The sequence below is a fragment of the Paroedura picta genome, chromosome 5, assembly GCF_049243985.1.
Source record: "Paroedura picta isolate Pp20150507F chromosome 5, Ppicta_v3.0, whole genome shotgun sequence".
NCBI classification, from domain to species: Eukaryota; Metazoa; Chordata; class Lepidosauria; order Squamata; family Gekkonidae; genus Paroedura; species Paroedura picta.
Genome location: NC_135373.1, coordinates 102850513 through 102871143, shown reverse-complemented (window position 1 = coordinate 102871143; position 20631 = coordinate 102850513). Strand labels below are relative to the sequence as shown.

General features: G+C 44.7%; 1 protein-coding gene across 1 annotated transcript in view; it reads right to left on the bottom strand.

Moving 5' to 3' along the window:
- Positions 1 to 4204: 4204 nt before the first annotated feature.
- The window catches only part of CACNG2 (calcium voltage-gated channel auxiliary subunit gamma 2), a 140323-nt gene continuing 123896 nt past the window's right edge, over positions 4205 to 20631 (bottom strand). Inside the window, exons 3-4 of the mRNA XM_077339622.1 lie at positions 14869 to 15009; positions 4205 to 4804 (exon numbers count right to left, since the gene is read on the bottom strand). Coding sequence (XP_077195737.1) covers positions 4269 to 4804; positions 14869 to 15009 — 677 coding nt within the window. The 3' untranslated portion in view covers positions 4205 to 4268. The remainder of the gene's footprint in view (positions 4805 to 14868; positions 15010 to 20631) is intronic.

The following is a 20631-nucleotide window of genomic DNA, read 5'->3' as shown; positions in this document are numbered from 1 at the left end:
ACAGTTTTGTATGTGTTAGCTGAGTTTCTAAAATTATAGGACAGGAAGCATCACGATAGATATATTTCAGTTAGGATTTCTGCTTCTGTTCAAAGTAGTACTTTTTAAATGATAAAGCCTAAATTGAGCTTTACACCACTTCACATATGTGTCTTAAAATGCATGCTTTACCCTGTTTTCACCTAGTCATTTTCTTTTTTAGTTCTTAAGTACATTATAGCATAGACCATCACTAGCGTGAAAGCTGAGGTCCCCAAACTCCTCAGCTCCATGAAGTACTAACATATTATCTGGAAAGCACATCTTTCAAACAAACCTAAGTAAAGTTGGTGCTAGCTTTGGACATTAGGAGGCCTGGTTCAATTTGCCTCTCAGCGATGGAAGCATGAGCACACACAAGAGTAGACACAATGAACAGGTTGTGAACTAGCATGACATACTAAATAACCGAAATATTACAGGGGCATGCCTGAGGCCTTAGCAGAGCCTGTATGTACACTGTTTACTTCAGAGCAGGCATTTGAACCTCTAGTTTCAGGGACCATTCAGAATCTATCCTAAGTACAATATCTAATCAAACAAAGATTGCCTGAATAAGATATTTCTGAGGAAATCTGAAAAGATCCAGCTTGCATCTACCTGCTAGAGAAACACAAATCATTCTACCTAATTACATTTATTTGAGATGAGACACAAAATGGCAAAAAAAATTGGTTGCATGACTTTTTTTCTGTGCTTTTTATACGAGAGCAAAGCTGGAATTCTTGCTGTTAAGATCTTCTGTCATGACAAAACGGTTCCCTTTTACTTTCAGGATGAATTGCTTATTCAGGGATTTCTCCATGAAGGATCAAAAATATCCTCAACCTTCCAAACAAACCCACGTAAACAAGAACCAAGTTATATAAAAAAATCTTTATTTCATGTACCAGGATTTTTTTTGTTATTTTCTTCTTTTTAAAATTTTTCTTTTTAACAGTCTGAAAAAAAACACAAAATAAAGAAAATGGAGGTTTGTTTCTTGAACTGGTTTGAGCTGAACATAAGCAGTATCCTTGGAAAAACTTCCCTACCAGTCCTAGTCCTCATTCTTCTCCCCCCTTTTTCCCTCTTGTTCTCTCTTTCTCTCTCATACACACGCACACGCTCACTCACACACACAAGAGCTCATTCATCTTTACACAATCAGGAGAACTCTACAGGCATCAAGTTCTCAAAAGCAGCTTTGGAATTTCAATCAAAATACCATCCTCTGTCTATGCTGGAGTATAGGAACCCAGTTTTGACTCATGGGGGGTGGGTGGGTTCTGGAAATTTAATGCCTTCTGCCCTTTTTTATTTTACAGATTTGCAGGCTGAGGTTTTGGGATTCATCAGGAGTTCTAGACATTCACTAGCATGTGGGATACTAATGTCACCCAAGCAGAATCTATACTCTTTAGCCAGTACGGATCCACCTGTTGAGGCCTGGGAAGAATTCATTCTGCCACTGGCTCGGTTTTCAACAAGCGACTCCCCTACCCTGTCCTGGGAAGATTTCTACTCTCCTCTGCAAGAGAGGAAAAGCAGGAGAAAGCAGCAGCAGTACCTGGGTGAGGGGTGCAGGGTGTTTGTTGGTTTTCCGACTCCCATTAAGTCCCAACAAGAGCTGAGCTGTGGGAAGTGAAGATTCCTTGAACTGCACTAGTTTCAACAGGAAGAGTCAAGCAAGAGTCTCAAAGGGCTGAAAGGAAGCAGCTGACCCCTCTCAGCAAATTCATTCCATCTCTTGGTCCCAGTCATCTCCACACCTTGATGCTAACTCAGTGCCATCCAGTCTCAAGTCTGTCTTGCTTGTTCTCCTACTACCTCATCAGAGCCTGTTTTCTCCATCTCGCGGTAGTAGCATTATAGGGGTAATTGCATTCAAGGTGGCTCTTGTTGCTCTGTAGCAAAAAGCCATGACACCCAATGTCCCTCATGCGCACAACAGTGACCTGGATGTATGCTGTGAACAAACCTGTGAGGGGATGGGCTGGGAAAGACAGAAACGCCATCTGCATGTATGTATGAGTGTGACTCCTTTTTTGCTGAGGTAAACCAAGTGTAACAGTTGTCGAATCAGCAGCATACGCCTCTGAACCAAGTAGCAAGAGAAGAGAATTTGGATCTCAGAGCTGAGCTCTCCACAGCCTTGCAGCACTTAGGGGCTCACTCCAGAATGAGAGCAGAAGGTTTACCCCCCCCCCACCCGCCGCCCTGGATGAGCAAGTGGAGAATTTGGATCAGGCCTATCAGCAAAGCAGGGATGGGAAGCTGATCTCCTCTACCCTCAATGTTGCCTCCTGTCTTCATGAGTGCTGAACAGCAACTAGGGCATGCCTCCACCCGAAGGAGGCCGCGAGAATGGGAGAAGCAACACATGCCAAATCCCTGCTTAATACTCAGCTAGTAAAGGCACAGGAGCCCCTTACAGTTAAGGGGTTGGCAAGGCCTAGCTATGGGCCTGTGGTATATACACCTACTTTTAATGTCCATATATAACAGCAGGCATAGTCAGCCAGCGGAGGATCAATAGGCCATGGGGGGAAACTCTGGGCCCATGGAAGACAAGACCCATGGGTCCCTCCTCTTTCCCTCTGTTGCAGCTATCACACTCCTTCACTCAGTGGCTTCCCCGAGGGCTCCCACAAGTAGTTCCTTCTGGTCAACTTCCTGTGGCAGAGATGGGCGATGTTAGGGGATGTATATATATATATATATTTGGTACAGATGCAGGGCTTGTGTATGTGTGCACGGCTGACTTAAACATGATGCTGGCTGAGGGAAAAGCATTCCCCATGGGGTTTTTCACTCTCGCAGGGTTTTGTTTGACCTGTGTTGCTACTTGTGCAATGCAGTGCAAGTACAAAACCCCACTGAGCTTTTGAATCTGTGGGTGAATCTGGCAAAACCTAGCCGTGAATCCGAAAAAGGTAGCTATGTCAAGAAGCTGACATCTCTGAGCAAGCAGCAGTCGCCTAGAATGTGATCTTCTTTTACAAAGAAGATCTGTCTGGAACAGAGAGCAAGGGAACAGCATAGTATCTTGCCTGGGAGTAAATGTGAGCAGAGGTCTCCATGTTGCCACCTAGTCTACTTCCTGCGTCCCAGCCCCAGCCATAGCAGCATCACTCTTTTCCTAGGAAGAGGTGTTTGTTTGCCCCAATCCCTGGTTTTCATGGTCATTGGGGAATGCTAGCCACTCCAACCAGCTGACCAAGTTCTGGGTATTTTTTACGTGTATTTTTGTTCAATGGACTTAATTTCCATTTTCTCTTTAGAAGCCTCTCAACCCCTAAGATATAAGTTTTCACAGTTTTTTTCAAGCTGAGAAAAAAAAAGAAAATAAAAAGAAAAATACTATCTGGCTTTCTTGCAAGTAAATCCACTTATTATATTTACAATTATTTATAGTTGGTTTGCTTTTATTAAAAAATTGCCACTCTTTTTATGAAGCTTTTTTGTTTTGTTTTGTTTTGTTTTTTTTGCAATGTAACTTAACCCCAGGGTAATCACAGGCTAGCGGAGCTGAACTGGTCAGCCAGAGCTTCCTGAGACCTGGAGATCAGTGAATCCGCATTAATCCCTGGAATCCCCAAGGACAGGAGAGTCACTGTTAAGCCCTGTGGACCAACAAGATCTTGTTGAATTATTAGTCACTCCAGGGGGTTCGGTAAATTTAGGCAGGCCACCATACATGTGCAAACAGGCGTCCATTGCGACACCAAAATCACTTCAGTTCATACCGCCCACCCCTGGAGAGCCTCAGGAAACTGTGAGTCCACAGTGGGTTAAAAGTGAAAAGAAAATGTAAAATTAAAGGATAAAACAAACAAAAAGATCCAAAGAGCTGCCTCCTCTTCCCGCTTGGTATTTTAATTTTTGTTGTTGTTATTTCTCGGTTCCTTTTTTAAATCTGTTTTTATTAAATGTTAAAATAATGGTACATGGGAAATCATGCATTTTCTTTTAAATTTATTTTCTATTTTTTATATTTCTTTCTCTTGATTTTTTTGAAGTTTTTTTTGTTTTTCCTTTTTTTAAACTTTTTGTTGTTTCTTTTCAGATGTTTCACTTAAGTTTGTTCGTTCGTTGTTGGTTTATTTTTATTTTTTTGCTTTTGGAAAGTTTCCCCGTGGTTGCTTTCTCCTCTCCCCCCCCTGCCCGCCCCCATTGCTCCCTCCCATCTTGCGCCCAATGCCCACTCCCACCTTCCCTGCCCCCATTTTCAGCCCCTCTTGATGGCTTCATACGGGGGTGGTCCGGCGGTTGGCTGTGTTAGTGTGGATAGAGTCCTTGTTTTCTTTCTGGATACAATTGTGAACCTGGAGGAAGCTGTTATCCCTGTCTGAATTGTAGGTGGCGGTGGGAGTGGTGGCAGCCTTCAGGGGGTCCCTGGTCAAGGTATACATCGAGATCTCCGTTGATGGGAGGGTATTGAACCCTTTGATCCCGACAGGAGAGGCATCCCTGGAGTGTGAAGGCTCAGTGGAACGGGAACTGGAGCGACTGCGTCTCTGATAGCGGTAGCGGTAGCTGGGTATGCGGGTGATGGCAGAGGACTGGAGGTAGTCCGTGGCATGAGCACTGGCACGCAGCTGTTTGTGCCGGTCAATGAACATGTGTACGGCCAGCACTCCCACCATCTCAGCTATAATGAAGGACAGGGCCCCAAAATAGAAGGACCAGCCATAAGAATAACTGTTCTTCTTGGAGTCGCTTTTCGAAGGGTCTCCAGCATTGGCTGATATGTACACAATGATGCCAATTATATTACTCAGACCTGTGGATAAAGGGCAAGAGAAAAACAAACATTAGCTGGTTTCAGGTACTCCATATATGAATTGAAGAGACCATATAGACACAGGTCCTGTGTCTTGGTCCCCTTTTCTAGAGTGTGGTGAGAGACAACCAACTTGTGGTGGCTTCATGCATGTAAAAAAGAAAGGTTATGTGACTGTAATAAATGCTTTGCCAATGACTTGGCATCTTCTCAAACAATGGCAAATGGGTTGTATTCTTTACACACACACACACACTTTAGAGCAAACTACAGTCAGTTTGAGATCAACAGTGTATCATCTTTGTTGCAAACTCTTAGCAAAATGAACAGAACATGCATAGCTATACATAGTATGTATAACTGTAATAAGAACATACAAATGGGGACCTGCTAGAAACTTGTAAGGAGACTGCATACCTTCCCCCCTTTGCTTCCTTCCTTCCTAACAAACTTCCTTCTCTTTCTTTCACCTCCCCTTCTTTGTCAACCTACCCCCTCTCTGATTCTCCCCCTTCTTTCTACACCTACACCTTCTTGCTCTTCCCCCCTCTCCCATTCTTACCTTACCAACTGGATTATTTGCAATGTCAGAAAGTTGCTCCAAGCCTGAAATGACTTCCTTATCACTGATCCAGGAATGGCTCTAGGCCTCAGGCCTGGCTGCAGTGGTGATGGAGTCTGGAAGCTGTTCTGGGCCTGGAGAGCCTTCTGGTAATCTGTACCACTGCACGAGAGCCCAGAGGGCTTTCTGGACACAGGTCCCACTGTGGTTGCGTCCAGAGAGCCTCCCGGAAGCAGGTACCACCATGGTTGAGACAGAGAACCTACCAGTATTTGCCACCATTGTGCCTGGAGAGGTTGCCAGTGTCCTCTGCAAACACAGCTAAGCCCAAATAGGTTCCTGGTATCTGCCACCGCCTTGGCTGGGTTTGAAGAGGGTTTCTGTAATGGACACTGCCAGTTGCACAAATAAACTGGGGAATTTTGACCATCCCAATGGTATTTTAAACTAACTCATTTCAGATTTAGGTATCCAAAATTTGCAGAAAAAGCTGTTTAGTGTCAGCATGGCCTTGATCTGTAGATTTAGTTATCTGCAGGTGGGTACTATACCTTGATATTAGATATATAGATTCTCTCCCTGATCACATTTACCTACCTTTCTGCCCTTCCAATGTCTCACTTGTGATGAATTTTAGAATAGCACTGCTTGGGCTGAGAAACAGGGAGACAGTCAAGCCATCATTTCCTGTTTCCCTTTTTCTTGGGGAGGGGGGGAGGGTGAGATCTGCTACATTTTTATCCTGTCTTTCCTTGAAATAGCTCAGGGTTGAATACTAAGGTGACCAGATTTTAACATTGGTAAAGCGGGACACCATTGACCGGGGGGTTCTTGATAAAAATAATTTGGTCCATATGGAGCAACAAAAAGTTTCATAGAACGAAAAAATAGTATTGTAATATATATTTTACCATTGAGAACCCCCTGAAATATTCTTCAGCCCCTGGGAACCCCCAGAAGTGGCATGATCATGTAGAATAGGGTTGGGAAGTGTAGCTGTGTACATGCCCACCTGAGGCACCTTCCCTCCCCCTCCAGGCCCATCGTTGGCTATTGTGGAAGAAGGGCAGGGCAACATGACCATATGGTCATATATGGTCATATTACCTGATAAATGTTTAACATTTTAAAAAAATTAACTGCCTCCCATTTTGGAAACCCTTCCCGGGCTGTCAAGAAACCTCAGGGTTTCACGAAACCCTGGTTGAGATAACATGCCTTAGACTCCCGGCATTGATCCTGCTGACACAGTTTTATGCCACCTGATTAGTGCATCTGAGGCTCTACCCACCCCCCTGTTTTTTCTGCCTTGACTTTCAAACGGGAATAGTGTTTTTTGGGGCATCCACATGACATCATCCTCCAATCACCTCCTTTCCAGGTTCTCCTCTTGTTTTGTTCTGGTCTTTCCCAATCCTGTTTTACCAGAGTCTCTCTGGAGAGGCTGTGCTCAAGCAGGTTAGCACACTGGATGGATACTCTAGGTGAGCATTTTTAATCTTCCCCCTCTTCAATGCCATTTTACTGCCATCTTCCCCTTCTACCTGCTGTCTTCCCTGCTATGCCCCTGGAGACCTTTTTGCTAAGAAGATTAATAGCTGCTATATCGCTATAATATTACTAGCTATAGTAATTACCTTTTAAAAAAAGAACTCATAAAAAGGTCTCTGGTGTGCTGGGAGGGTAAATGGTAGCAACAAGCGGATGACTGAGGAATGTCCATAGGAAAATCTTGTGCAGGTGCTCTATTGCCATGGCTCTGCATTGCTGGTGATGCAATGACCCCACTTCTGGCATGACCATAAGTGACACTGTAGCATTCAGCCAAACTCTGCAGTTGAACTGAAATGGGAGACGGGGCATCCCTGCTTATGGTGGTAAGTCCTGTAAAGTCATAGTTGACTTATGTCGACCCCGTAGGGCAGCATTTTCCAACGTTTTGACTATGGAAGAACCCCTGAAATATTTGTCAGGTTTCTGGGAACCCCGGGTGACATGCCCCTTCAGACAAGTGGGCGCAGAGGTAAGATGCAGGAGCCATCCAGTCGATCGCTCGTTGAAGTTTTCCATTTGTGAAGAAAGAGACAAGGATGCTTTAGGATGCTTAGGGCTGATCCTGCACTGAGCAGGGGGTTGGACTAGATGGCCTGTATGGCCCCTTCCAATCTATGATTCTATGATTCTATGAGACTAGGCCTGTAGAGCAACAGGGGAAGAGGGCTCCAGGGATGTTTAGTGATGTCAAAGGACATCCAAACTTCTGGGAAAGGCCACTTAGCCACTTGGGAGCTCTGGCATAATTCCTGTGATAGTATTTTCATGGCAAGAGACATTCAGAGGTGGGTTGCCATTGCCTTCTTCTGCATGACAACCCTGGTATTTCTTGGAGGTCTCCCATCCAAATACTAATCAGGGCTATCCTTGGTTAGCTTCTGAGATCTGATAAGGGCCCTGACACCCCTACCTCAAATTAAATTATGACATACCAGTATAAGTTTTATGAAACACTATGACACTGAGGTTGACTCAGCCTTCCATCCTTCCGAGGTCGGTAAAATGAGTACCCAGCTTGCTGGGGGGTAAACGGTAATGACTGGGGAAGGCACTGGCAAACCACCCCGTATTGTGTCTGCCAAGAAAACGCTAGAGGGCATCACCCCAAGGGTCAGACATGACCCAGTGCTTGCACAGGGGATACCTTTACCTTTACCTTTATGACACTGAGGCTTGAAATAAAGGGACACCCATTATGCCCCATAGGCTGATAACCCTCGAAAGTGACACAAAACTACACTTTGTTCATGTGTGTTAATGCTGGCTGAAATTATCCTGGATGGCACCTGGTCTGCCAACATTTAAAAATCCAATTAATGTTCATTAAGGGCCTTGGCAGTGACTGGTAGTTTTAATATCATAAATGCATATTGATGTATTTTGCACCCATTTTACTTTGAGGAAGTGTTTCTAAGGTGGTAATATCACTTTTGCCCCAGATACTATATTCAGTTTCTTAAATTGCAATTGCTATGGCCCATCACTTGCTGGATTCCATCTGAGTTATTGGCTGTCACATACAAAGCCCTTCGTGGCCTTGGTCCATCATATTTTCCAGACTGTCTCTCCCCCATGCTCCAACACTATAATTTTGCTCACCTGCAGGTGTTGTACTGCAAATGAACCAAATCAACAATAAGCCGTACATATGCATTCTCTGTTGTGGTTCCCACTCTACTGACATCCCATAAACTATGTAAAACTGAATTATTCAGAAGGGCATTTCATGCAGGGCCCATTCTGCACACATAGGATAATGCACTTTCAATGTGCTTTGGCAGCTAGAATTTCCTGTGCAGAACAGGAAAATCTACTTCTGAAGTGCATTGAAAGTGCATTATCTATTGTGTGCAGAATAGGCCCTGGTAAGAAGGCTTCTCTGATATAAAATGGTTCAAAAATGCTTTGTTAAAAGGACAGGTGCTTAGGGAGGGCAGGCTTTGGGGAGAGGAGGGACCTTGGGCTCGCCACAGCACTGATAAAGCTGTTCTGACCGAGCAGTAATATCAGGGCTCTCTCAGCCTCACCCACCTCACAGGGTGACTGTTTGAGACGCCTTCTGTTAGAGAAAAAGTGGCATATAAGAACCAACTCTTTTCTTCTTCTAACAGGGAATCAACAACTCTACCAGTGATTAGGGATGCCAGTCACCAGATGGGGCCTGGGAATTCCCCCCCCTCCCCATTTTACAGCTTATTGCCAAGCAACAGATAACAGTTCCCCTGGAGAAAATGGCTGTTTCAGAGGGTGAACTCCATAGCATTTAATTCTATTAAAGTCTCCCCCTGCCCCAAATCCCACTTAGGGCTCCACCCCCAGAGTCTCCAGGTATTTCCCAAGCTTGCAAGGGACATCTTGCTACCAACGCCTGCAATAATCACCAGTTCCCTTCCAGGCAGGATGGAAATCTGGGCCCGTAGCCCCACCAGGGATGCTCTCACTCTGCAGGAAGAGTATTGGCAGAAGGCCCAGGCCAAGGCGGCCCAAAGGAAGTGAAGTGCTCAACTGGCAGCACACAGCTTCATCCCAGAGCCAAGCAGTGAGAACAATCATTTCCAAGCACAGTGCAGCCACAGGAGGGCAGCTGGGCAGCTGACCCTGAACGCTTCCTAGCTAGTTTAGCTAAGGCCTTCTTTGGATGGGAAGGCTGTCTCGCTGGGTCTCCTGATCCCCTATGTGCAAGCCCCTGGGCTGCCTCCAGTTCTAGCTCCTGGCTAAAAGGTGTTTGAGCCTTGCTATCTAGACCTGAGGGCAGAGCTCCCATGGGGACCTGACTGGGCTGGCCTGTGGAGCACAGGACAGCCCCTTTAGGGCAGAGCCCTACCTAGGAATTCCCCTGGAAGTTATGTGGCCAGTACACCTCCCCTTATCTTCACCATCTGAAATTGCATTGAGGATGAGGGAAGTGATCCTGCTCTGTGTTTCCCTACCTTTGCCTCATGACAATGGCTATTATTTTGCGGAAGCACAGAGAGGAGTGCTGAGTGTAACTGGTGTCACATGATGTGTTTGCTTTAACAAACAATACCAAGAAATTCAGGGAGGTGATATAGTTCAATAGTGGTCATGCATTCACCTGAGTATGTTGTCTGACCCTAAGAAAGAGGTACATCATCACACCAGAAACGAGCTAGTTAGCATCCAGTTTTATGACTTCCAGATTCCAGCCTTTTACATTCTTACACTCTAGTCCAGTTGTGGCCAAACTGTGTGCTCTCCAGATGTCCATGGACTACAATTCCCACAAGTCCTTCCCAGCTGGCAGAGGCTCATGGGGATTATAGTCTTTGGACATCTGGAGAGTCACAGTTTGGCTACCCCTGCTCTATTCTATTAATGACCACTCTGTCTTTGGTCCTATAGGGGTGGGCATTTCAGATCCTCATACTACCATGTGAGAGAATCTGGTAGAAAGACCGAAGAACACCATCATGATATTCTGTATTCTGGCAGTGGCAGTCACTGTGGGCAAGTCCCAAAAAAAATATTTGAAAGTATTATATTAAAAAGACTGATATTACGGTTCCTAAATCATATTATATTATATGTTTCTAACAGGATAAGAGGGTACCATATAAAATTGTGTATATTCTTCTGATGATTTGCTGAACATTCTATAAAGGTAAAGGTATCCCCTGTGCAAGCACCGAGTCATGTCTGACCCTTGGGGTGACGCCCTCCAGCGTTTTCATGGCAGACTCAATACGGGGTGGTTTGCCAGTGCCTTCCCCAGTCATTACCGTTTACCCCCCAGCAAGCTGGGTGCTCATTTTACTGACCTCGGAAGGATGGAAGGCTGAGTCAACCTTGAGCCGGCTGCTGGGATTGAACTCCCAGCCTCATGGGCAAAGCTTTCAGACGGCTGCCTTACCACTCTGCGCCACAAGAGGCTCAGAACATTCTATAGCCTCCAGATAAAAACCTCACCCACATGAAGAGTCTTCAGCCTGAAAGGGTGGCACGGGGAGGAAGGAGCCGGCAAGGTGCTCTCCTGATGGGAAAAGCCACTTCCAGGCTCCTTAATTCCCCCACCCCCTGCCCTGTCAGGCAGCAGGAAGAAGGCTGCCTAGCATCCATTGCATTCCATCATGCAACGGGATTCACTGCTAAAATAAGAAAAACAGGTATTGCTGTCTACTTTGGTGCAGGCCGTTCCATGAGAAGTATAGGTTAGGATCCATCCTGAGATTTAATGCTATTGCTCCCTGGGCTTGAATAAAGACTTGGGTTTCCTCACTCAGTATCGATGCTGTTAGTTCAGCATGACCCACCTTTTTGACCATTAATAGCTCTGCTTCTTCTGTTCCCCACAGTCCCTTCCTTGATTAGATCTGATTTCATGTTTTTCCTATTCTGTTCTTCTATCTAAAGCTGAGAGGGGAGCTTATTTACTCTAAATGCTTTGAATGCAGTTGGATTATTGATTCTAACCAGCCTCTCTTTGTAACTTCTCACTGCTCCTACTTTTCTTTGGCTTTTAACTTTAAATATAATGCATCTCCTATGGATGTATACGCTGTGCATCAAAAGAAGTAATTCCTGACTTAGGCTGGGATAAATTTTGTTAGCTTTTAGGGTGCCATTGGACTTCAAAAGAGCCTCTTGTGGTGCAGAGTGGTAAGGCAGCAGACATGCAGTCTGAAAGCTCTGCCCATGAGGCTGGGAGTTCAAACCCAGCAGCCAGCTCAAGGTTGACTCAGCCTTCCATCCTTCCGAGGTCAGTAAAATGAGTACCTAGTTTGCTGGGGGGTCAACGGTAATGACTGGGGAAGGCACTGGCAAACCACCCTGTATTAAATCTGCCATGAAAATGCTAGAGGGCATCACCCCAAGGGTCAGACATGACCCAGTGCTTGCACAGGGGATACCTTTACCTTTACTGGACTTCAAATAAACTCTTAGGCTATCCTCCACAAAACTTTTGGTGCAACAGAATATCATGGTTACCCCTCTGAAATTATGTTCGCCAGTGTTTTTTTTGGGTTGTTGACCTCCAGGAAAAATAATGAACTGGAGGGGTGGGTCCCAGTGAAGAAACAAATACAGAACAATACAAACACACTGGGACACCAATATGGCAATAAAATATCCAAATTGGACTTATATAGAGTCGTCTGTCTTCAGTAATTCTTTTATTCTTATTTCACACAAGTCCAATTTGGATATTTTATTGCCATATTGGTTTCCCAGGACCTCCTCGAAATTATGGAGATTTCCCTGAGTTACAACTACAGGCTACAGGAATCAGTTCCCTTAGAGAAAGTGGGTGAACTCTATGGCATCATACCCCACTCAAATCCCCCCATCCCCCAGCCCTCTCTCTCCCCAGGTTCTACTCCTAAATCTCCAGAAATTTTTCAACTCAGAATTTGCACCCCATGTTTTCCTGAGACTATATGCAAGAATATACTCAGAACACCTGGTTCAATCTGCACCCTAGGCAATTTCCCTAGTCAGAGTTCTACTTTTGGGAAAGTAAACAACAGAACAGGCAACTCAGAAACCTTTCTTGGATCCCAAGAAGACATTTTGTGCTAATGGTTGGCTTTAAAACAAGCTGCTCAAACCCCTGTATGATCTGCACAAGGCAGCCAGATCACCCCCCCCCCCATTTTCCCAGTTCATTTCCCACCTCCAGGAGACACAAATGGGACCGTTTTTGCCTGCCCAAGTTGTGAGAAGACTGGACAGGTAACTGAAGCCCAAAATATATATTTTGTGCTAATGGTAGGCTTAAAAACAAAGCACACACATGACTGAATGATTGGAAGAAAGCTGCTTGATCACTCCCCTCCTTTCCCAGCTCATTTCCTACATCCAGAAAACAAAAATTGGGCTGTGTTTTGCTTGCCTGATCCCAGATTCTTCATAGAATCAGAGAGCCTTGAGTGACAGGCTGCTCCAAGAGATCTGATTGGTTCGCATCAACTGAGCAGAGAAAAACTTCTAAACGGGATGCTGAGGAGGATTCTATCTGTTTTCAATCCAAGCTGAGTCAAGAACTGACAGTTTTGGAATTCAGCCCTGACTGAGAGCAGTTTAACACAGACAGGAGAACTGGGGGAAAGTTGACAAGGATAAGTGGGCAATTAGACAAATACTCCCATTTGGAACAAGGAAAGGGGATAGATCTTCTAGTGAGAAAAGAATTTCTCTACCCAATCAAACAAGGAGTTCACGCAGAAGAGTAAAGAGATCCCTGGTGTGGTGTGGTTAGAAACTGCCTTTGGAGACCTTAAGAGTCAGTTCAAAACTCAAGGTAAGTACTGATGCTTCAAGATAAGGAGTTTGGAAAGAGTGTACCAACCTTCTGGAAAGTGTCAGAGAATATGCAAAGAAAGTATACTGAAGTGTATGGAGAAAACAGTGGAACAAATGTCTCTCAACATAAATAAGTAACTCTGAATAGCTAAAAAAAAAAACCCTCTTAGCTTGAAATAAAAGAACTAAAGTCTTTGCATATAGTGATTTTACCTCAGAAATTTCAACCCCCGATTTCACCTGACCTTTCCTCTCTATATTAACTAAAATATTTCACTATTTTGAATTTCAAAATGCCTCGAGTGCCATTTAAGTTATTTAAGTTAAAGTGAGCTCTTGGTCCTTCCTGTGCTGAGCCTGTTATATGTAAGATCTGTAGTGTGCAGCATTCAAAAGGGTATGAAGAATATCCTGAAGGGGACATCTGAAGAGATGTATATTTAGCATAGTTAGATTAGGAACTTCCTGATATTTTTTTCAGATATTCTCTTCCTATGTCCTGATTGGCTCAGCTGGAGACTTCCTGCTCCTTTGAGCACCCTTCCTCTCTGCTAGCCTCCAGAATAGATAGAATGAAAACTTAACCAATAATCTCTCCTTTCTTTACAAAGTTGTTTCTCTTTTCAATAAAACTCTCTTTTTTGTCTTTTGTGGTTTGTTTCTCTTTGTATATTTAAATTCTGCCAACAGAGCTAATTGCCATAATATTGTTCTGTGACAGGGTTGGATAGCCAGAGTTTTTCATCAAAGAAGAAAACACATCAGTAGGGCAGCTCAGTCAATAAAGGGGGGGGGGATGGAGGAAAAAGGACAGGCCATCAGATCCTTTCTCAGCCAAACCATTAGGGAGAGAGAAATTAGAGTTGGGGCCCAATCACCATCTTCTATTTTACTTTCACCATTTGCACAGAGAGAGAGAGAGAGAGAGAAATTCACTTCAGGCACGCCTGGTTTCACATATATGTGTGAATCAGCTTGAAGCCTCCTTAAGGTCTGAGGCATTTCACACCTTCCGGTCCAAATCATTTGGGACGGCAACAGACCTCGATTTGAACAATCGGCTATAATCCCCGTCCCAAGGATTTCTATGTTAGTAGAATCTGGTTTCAACAAAGGGGCCTTTTTGTGGCATCTAGTCTGGCTGCTTCCTAAAGAGGGCTGCCAACTCCAGGGTGAGAAATTCCTGGAGATTTGGTGAACAGCCTGCAGAAGGCAAAGTTGGGGAGGGGGAGGAGCTCTCCTGAGATGTGATTCCATGAAGACTGCCCTTCAAACTTCCCCTCTCTAGTCTGAAGATCTGTTGTAATTTCGGGAGAACTCTAGGTCTCACCTGGAGGGTGGCAAATGCATATACCTAAACCAGGTTAACCCCCCAGGAAGTGGCACAGCTGAAGAATGCAGCTATATATCCTCTCTTGAAGGGGCTAAGAGCTCCTCTTTCTTCTCCAAGAAATTCATTGGCTCTCCAAATTGAGCACTTCTCACAGTGGCTCTGGAAATAAAAGTACACTTCACCTTCTCTCCTCTTTGCCCTTTTTCCCATGCCTCCAGAAACTAACTGTTCTCTTGGCCTCCAAATGCACCAAGAACCTCCCTCACTTTGGGTTTTGGACTTACACACACATGCACACACACGCACAGCACTGCAGAGGGGCAGCCCCCCACTCTCATCCCTCAGCCCCTTTACCTGCAGACACGAAGAAGATGCCGGCACTAAGGATGATGTTATGTCGGGTTTTGTAGAACTCGCTGGCTGCAATGCAGAGTCCACCCATGAAAAGCAGAATCACACTCAGGATCGGAAAAATACTAGAGGCCCTCACAGCCCCTGTAGCAAAGAAAGGGGTGGGGAGGGGAAGAAATGGGAGAAAGAACAGCATGCAGGTAAAAGAGGAAGAGAGGGGCATGGAAGACAGGTGTGAGAAGAGAGGTTCAGGGAGGGAAGAGAATCAAGGCAGAGGGAGAATTGGAGTGAGGAGGGACCAGAAAGACAGAGCCAGAAACCAAAGATTCAGAAAGGCAAGTGATAAAGGGAGGAAGGATAAAGGGAGGAAGGATAAAAGGAGACAGAAGGAGAAGAGAGAAACAGAGAGTGTCAACAGAAGAAGAGAGCTATTCAAATGAACTGTCAACATCTTGGATATTAGAAACAAACAGAGTCCTTTGGGCTGGGCAGCATCTCGTAGCAGAGGTTTATCCAGGTTCTTTTACGCAACCAGAATGTCAAGAGTTGTTTCTCTTTCTGTGTGTTCAAACAGAAAATGAAATCTACGGATCAGAAAGCCACCGTTGGAGCTGGGGAACAAATAATCAGGGTCTGGATGGTCGATGCAGTCAGCAGGAGTGCTGGGAACAAACACAGAGATGGTTTTCCTGAAGTGGAGATGGAGGATTCATTTAAGGCGAGCCAAATATATATACCAGGACACACATGTGCATGGCCATACATGCTTGCTAAAGACGATATCCATGTCTGGCACCAAAAATAAGGGCAATCTTGTATGCCCCCTTTCTTGTCCACTCCTATTCCCACATCTCCAGCAGATGGCAGTAGCAGACAGATGTAGAAATAAAATTCCACACAAAAGCAGATGCACATGTATGTACACACATGCACACATGTACATCAGGTTAATTGCATGCAGGTTGCAACTGCTACAGGAAATATAGCCATGCTTTACCAGTGTTTCCCACAAGCATGCTGGTGTTGCACAGAGGGAAGGTCTGTGGCTTTACTACTCAGCCATGGCTCCTTTCTTTTTGCCGTATCCGCACACACATGCTTACTGTGTGAAACATTGCTGTTTCTTGGTTTGCATGGAAAATGTCCCACATTCAGTCCCTGGCATATCCGTTTAGGAACAATCTCAGATAGTGGGGAAATATCCTTCTGTCCCCAAGCCCCTGGAGAATGGCTGCCAACTAGACTAGAGAATCCTGAGCCATAGGGACCAATGGCCTCTCTCTTTAAGAGGCACCTTCACATGTTCATATATATGTTCACATGCATATTTGAGCATGAGAGAAACTAAAGTGGGGCATGGTTCCCAGGACTGTGAATACTGGTGTTTAGACATAAATACATTAGCAAGTGTATGACACATCCACACTTTACCCATTTGCTAGATATACCACCAGAACTAATGTTTGCCTTTTGACCGTAATGTGTAGAGCTGCAGCTAAGACTCCTGTACTTATGAAAACACTGTTAGGGCCTAATTCCATGTTGGTTTTTTCACAGGTTGTATCTAGGTTCCTTCCTCTGACTTCCAGTGAGATGTTAGCTGTGATTTGCGCCACACATATGAACCCCATGCAGTTTGGGACCATGGAATGTAGGGATAATGAGCTTAAAATAACCCCCTCCCCAAGATTCCAGCCTAAAATGACCCCAGGAAACTTTTGTGTATCCCATCATGTACAGGAGCAGACCCCAGTTGAATTAATAGTACCTGTTTCAGACCAGGAAAACAGGATAGGGCAGGGGCAGTCAACCTGTAGTCCTCCAGATGTCCATGAACTACAATTCCCATGACATTTGGAGGACCACAGGTTGACTATCCCTGGCATAGGGGAAACAAGACTTCTCCCTTCTCTCCACATGCTATGATCCTGATTCAGATTAGGTCCCTGCAGATCAGAATTGAGTTCTTAGTGGGGTTCTCACAGCTGACACCTGTCTGCCCTGGGGCAGACCTGGGGAAAGTATGTGAAAAATGTAACTAGTAATTAATCGAATGATCATGATGCAGAGAGAAGTGCATTAAAAAAATCAACCTAGTTATCATTTTCTAACTACTTTGTTTGTAAAAAGGATGGCTATATTCAGTGTGTAAAGACTGAGCGAGGTCATTTGAAAAAAATAAAAACACTAAAATATCTACTGAGGTCTAATGATGATAGAAATTACCAGATATCTCTCCCCACCCTTGGGGGGAAAAATCCAGTATTATTTCTGACTTGTTTTCATCATCTTATGTCTCTAAACTTCATTTCTTCCCAGGTTCTGCATTCCATTTAGATAATCAGTACTTCTAATTAATGGGAGCATATCCTATAACACAGTAAAGTTAAGTATTGGAGAAAGGAAGCAGCTTCCCTTCTGGGGAAGAAAACACAATTCAGAGACCTTAAACTTTGTCTAAACAAGACAATTTACCACATTCCTGAATAGGAGCTGATGTCTAGCTTGAACAGTCATATCTGCTGGTTGCTGCAAACATGAATATGCATTAAATCATCTAGAGGATTTTGAAAATTTCCCCAGAGCAATGGAGGACTTAACCCATGTCATAGCAAGCTTTTTGAAGGAAGCTGTAGAAGGTAATATTTTGAAAGAAGAACTACAGACACTGGCAGCTAGAATGCCCCTATTCTTTCAGATGGTTTGTAATTTTATTATTTATTTATTCATATTTAGATACTGCCCTCCCCGAAGGCCAGATGATCCTTAAAGCTTTATTCCTTGGAATTATAATATAAATGTTCTAATTGCAATGGGCCAGAAAGATGACAGGAAACCACCACTATGTTGTTGAGGCAGATTCCTGGAGGTGGCAAATATATATTGTAAGTCTTCCAGCAAATAGATCAGTTCCCCTGGAGAAGTGGCTGCTTTGGAGGGTGGACTCCATAGCCTTGTACTTCATTGAGGTTCCCCCCCCCATCCTGCCCATTCTGAGCTCCACCCCCAAAGTCTCCTAATATTTCTCAACCCAGATCTGGCAACCCAAGAAATGTCCCTGTGAGCAAAGACAATTTACTTGTTAAGCTGTCATGTTGGGTCTCAATAGTTCCGTGGAAAATGTCATGGCTATACAGAATTAGGGTGTCTTCAAGATCTGGGTGTGGAAGAGGGCTTAGCCATACATAGACCACGAAGATACAAATCCACCCATGGGTATACATGTGCATCTGCTGCATGATGCACAGCTGGGCCTCATGGAAATGCATGGAGGCAACTTTAGGTGTGGACAGGAATGTGAATCTCATGAAAGGCCTCTATTGGTTATATGTGGCCTGCTGGGTGAGACAGGAGGAATGTAAGTCGTGGTCCACATTAGAAGTTTACCTTTGGGAGTGGGAGATGTGGATAGGGATGGAAAGAGGTGGGGTATCAGCAAAGCATTATGGGAGTTTTAGAAAGGCAGGTGGTCTTTCTTGGTCTGTGCCAGGCTGGAAGGAACTGAGCTGAAGTGTATGCAGTAAAAAGGTCTGGGTAATGACATAAATGCCAACCAAAGGTGTATCTGTCCCAATCAAATCATATATAAAGAGAAGAGAAGCACATTGAGTCAATTGGATGCAAGAAACAAAACTATCCAATTATTACAAAGCAACCCAATAAGTCGAAGAGCTGTTTGAGCTGCCCACTCTTCAACAGAGGGACATTTATTTATTTAAGAGTCTTCCTTATTGTTCTTTTAGAGAATATTTCCCTACAAGAAATGGATAGTATACAGCTTTTCATGGAGACGGTACAGGGAAATTTGCAGCAAGATACTGCTCCCCTGATGAAGAACTGTTACCATTCAAAACGTGTTGGGAGCCACTGGGAAGAATCAAGGAGTACATATCCAGGAGAGTTCTGCAGTGATAACAAATTTTTAATGCCACTGGAATCAAAGGTCAAGTTGCACCAATTTTGGTGTGTGTGCGTTAAACTTTTGCACTAAACAAGGTGCCAGAAAGGCACAAAGACACTGGCATGAAAACGCTGCTTGAGCTCCTGAACTCATTGAGCTTTGCTTCGTGAGCATCTTCTGCTTTTCCTTCGGCTCCTTTTGAGAAGAAGAAGAAGAGTTGGTTCTTATACGCCGCTTTTCTCTACCTGAAGGAGGCTCAAAGCGGCTTACAGTTGCCTTCCCTTTCCTCTCCCCACAACAGACACCCTGTGAGTTGGGTGAGGCTGAGAGAGCCCTGATATCACTGCTTGGTCAGAACAGCTTTATCAGTGCCATGGTGAGCCCAAGGTCACCCAGCTGGCTGCATGTGGGGGAGCGAGAATCGAACCTGGCATGCCAGATTAGAAGTCTGCACTCCTAACCACTACACCAAACTGGCTCTCTTTTTTGGGCTTTGTCAAGTACAAAGGGGGATCCCCTTCACCATGCAATCCTATTTTCCAATTAGGTGGGTAGATTCCTTCCCCCACTTCCTGCGCGTTTTGCTCAGGAGTCCAATTCTATGTAAGGCTTCTCTCTAAACTTGGTTGACAATGAAATGCATAAATAAAGTAATTCAAATGAATTCCTCATTTGCAAAATGAGCTGGCGTTTAAATATTGGGTAAGCTTTTTATACCTTCCCTCCAGGACACATATTATTACTCTAATATAGGTAGTTAGCACTAGCAGAGCTCATTGCTAGGGAAAACGCAGGAGGGATGCTGCTCAGGTATGGTGGACTTAAAAATCCATATTAGACGAGCAAAACAAATATTGCTTGCCTTCCCCAGTTTTCTGGCCATATTTCAGACATGGTGCGCTGCTATGCTAATGACTTCTGGAAAGCACTAATGAGATTTAACAGTGGGGAATGTCAGCTAATGCCAGGATACGCTCGTTGTCACTAAATGCCCTACACCAGGGGTAGTCAACCTGTGGTCCTCCAGATGTCCATGGACTACAGTTCCCATGAGCCCCTGCCGGTGTTTGCAGTGGCTCATGGGAATTGTAGCCCATGTTAATCTGAAGGACCACAGGTTGCCACAGGTTGACTACCCCTGCCCTACACACCAAGGGACTTTTTGAAACCACAGGTGTGTTCTACCATTTATTTTTCTTATTTATCGTTAATTAATCCAACACATCAGGGGTAGTCAAACTGTGCTGTGGTCCTCCAGATGTCCATGCTGGCAGGGGTTCATGGGAATTGTAGTCCATGGATATCTGGAGGGCCACAGTTTGACTACCCACTGTAGTCTTGGGGCACCAACATGAGGATTTTCCTGATCTAGTTTTGACAGGCTGGGAAAAGTCCATCACTGAGTGGATATTATGCAACAACTAGGCAGTCTGTGCAAACTGTGCCCCATTGCATGGATTTCTGTAATCACAGAAGAAGAAGAGCTGGCTTTTCTTACCCCACCTTTTACTACCCACAGGAGTCTCAAAGTGGCTTATAATCGCTTACCCCTCCTCTCCCCACAACAGTCACCCTGTGAGGTGGGTGAGGCTGAGAGAGCTCTGAAAGAACTATGACTGGCCGAAGGTCACACAGCTGGCTGCATGTGGCGGCAGAGTGGGGAATCAAACCCAGTTCTCCAGATTAGAGGCTGCTGCTCTAGAAGCAGAGAGGAGCATATGCTCAACCCTACACACATTTACGGTACGTGAACCTAGACCCTTCTTTGAGCAGAAGAGGAGAAAGGAGTGAACTCTTTGTTGTGTGTATGAGGTTACTACTGGCATGTGGGGCTGATCAGTGGCAACAAGGAGGACTAAAAAAAT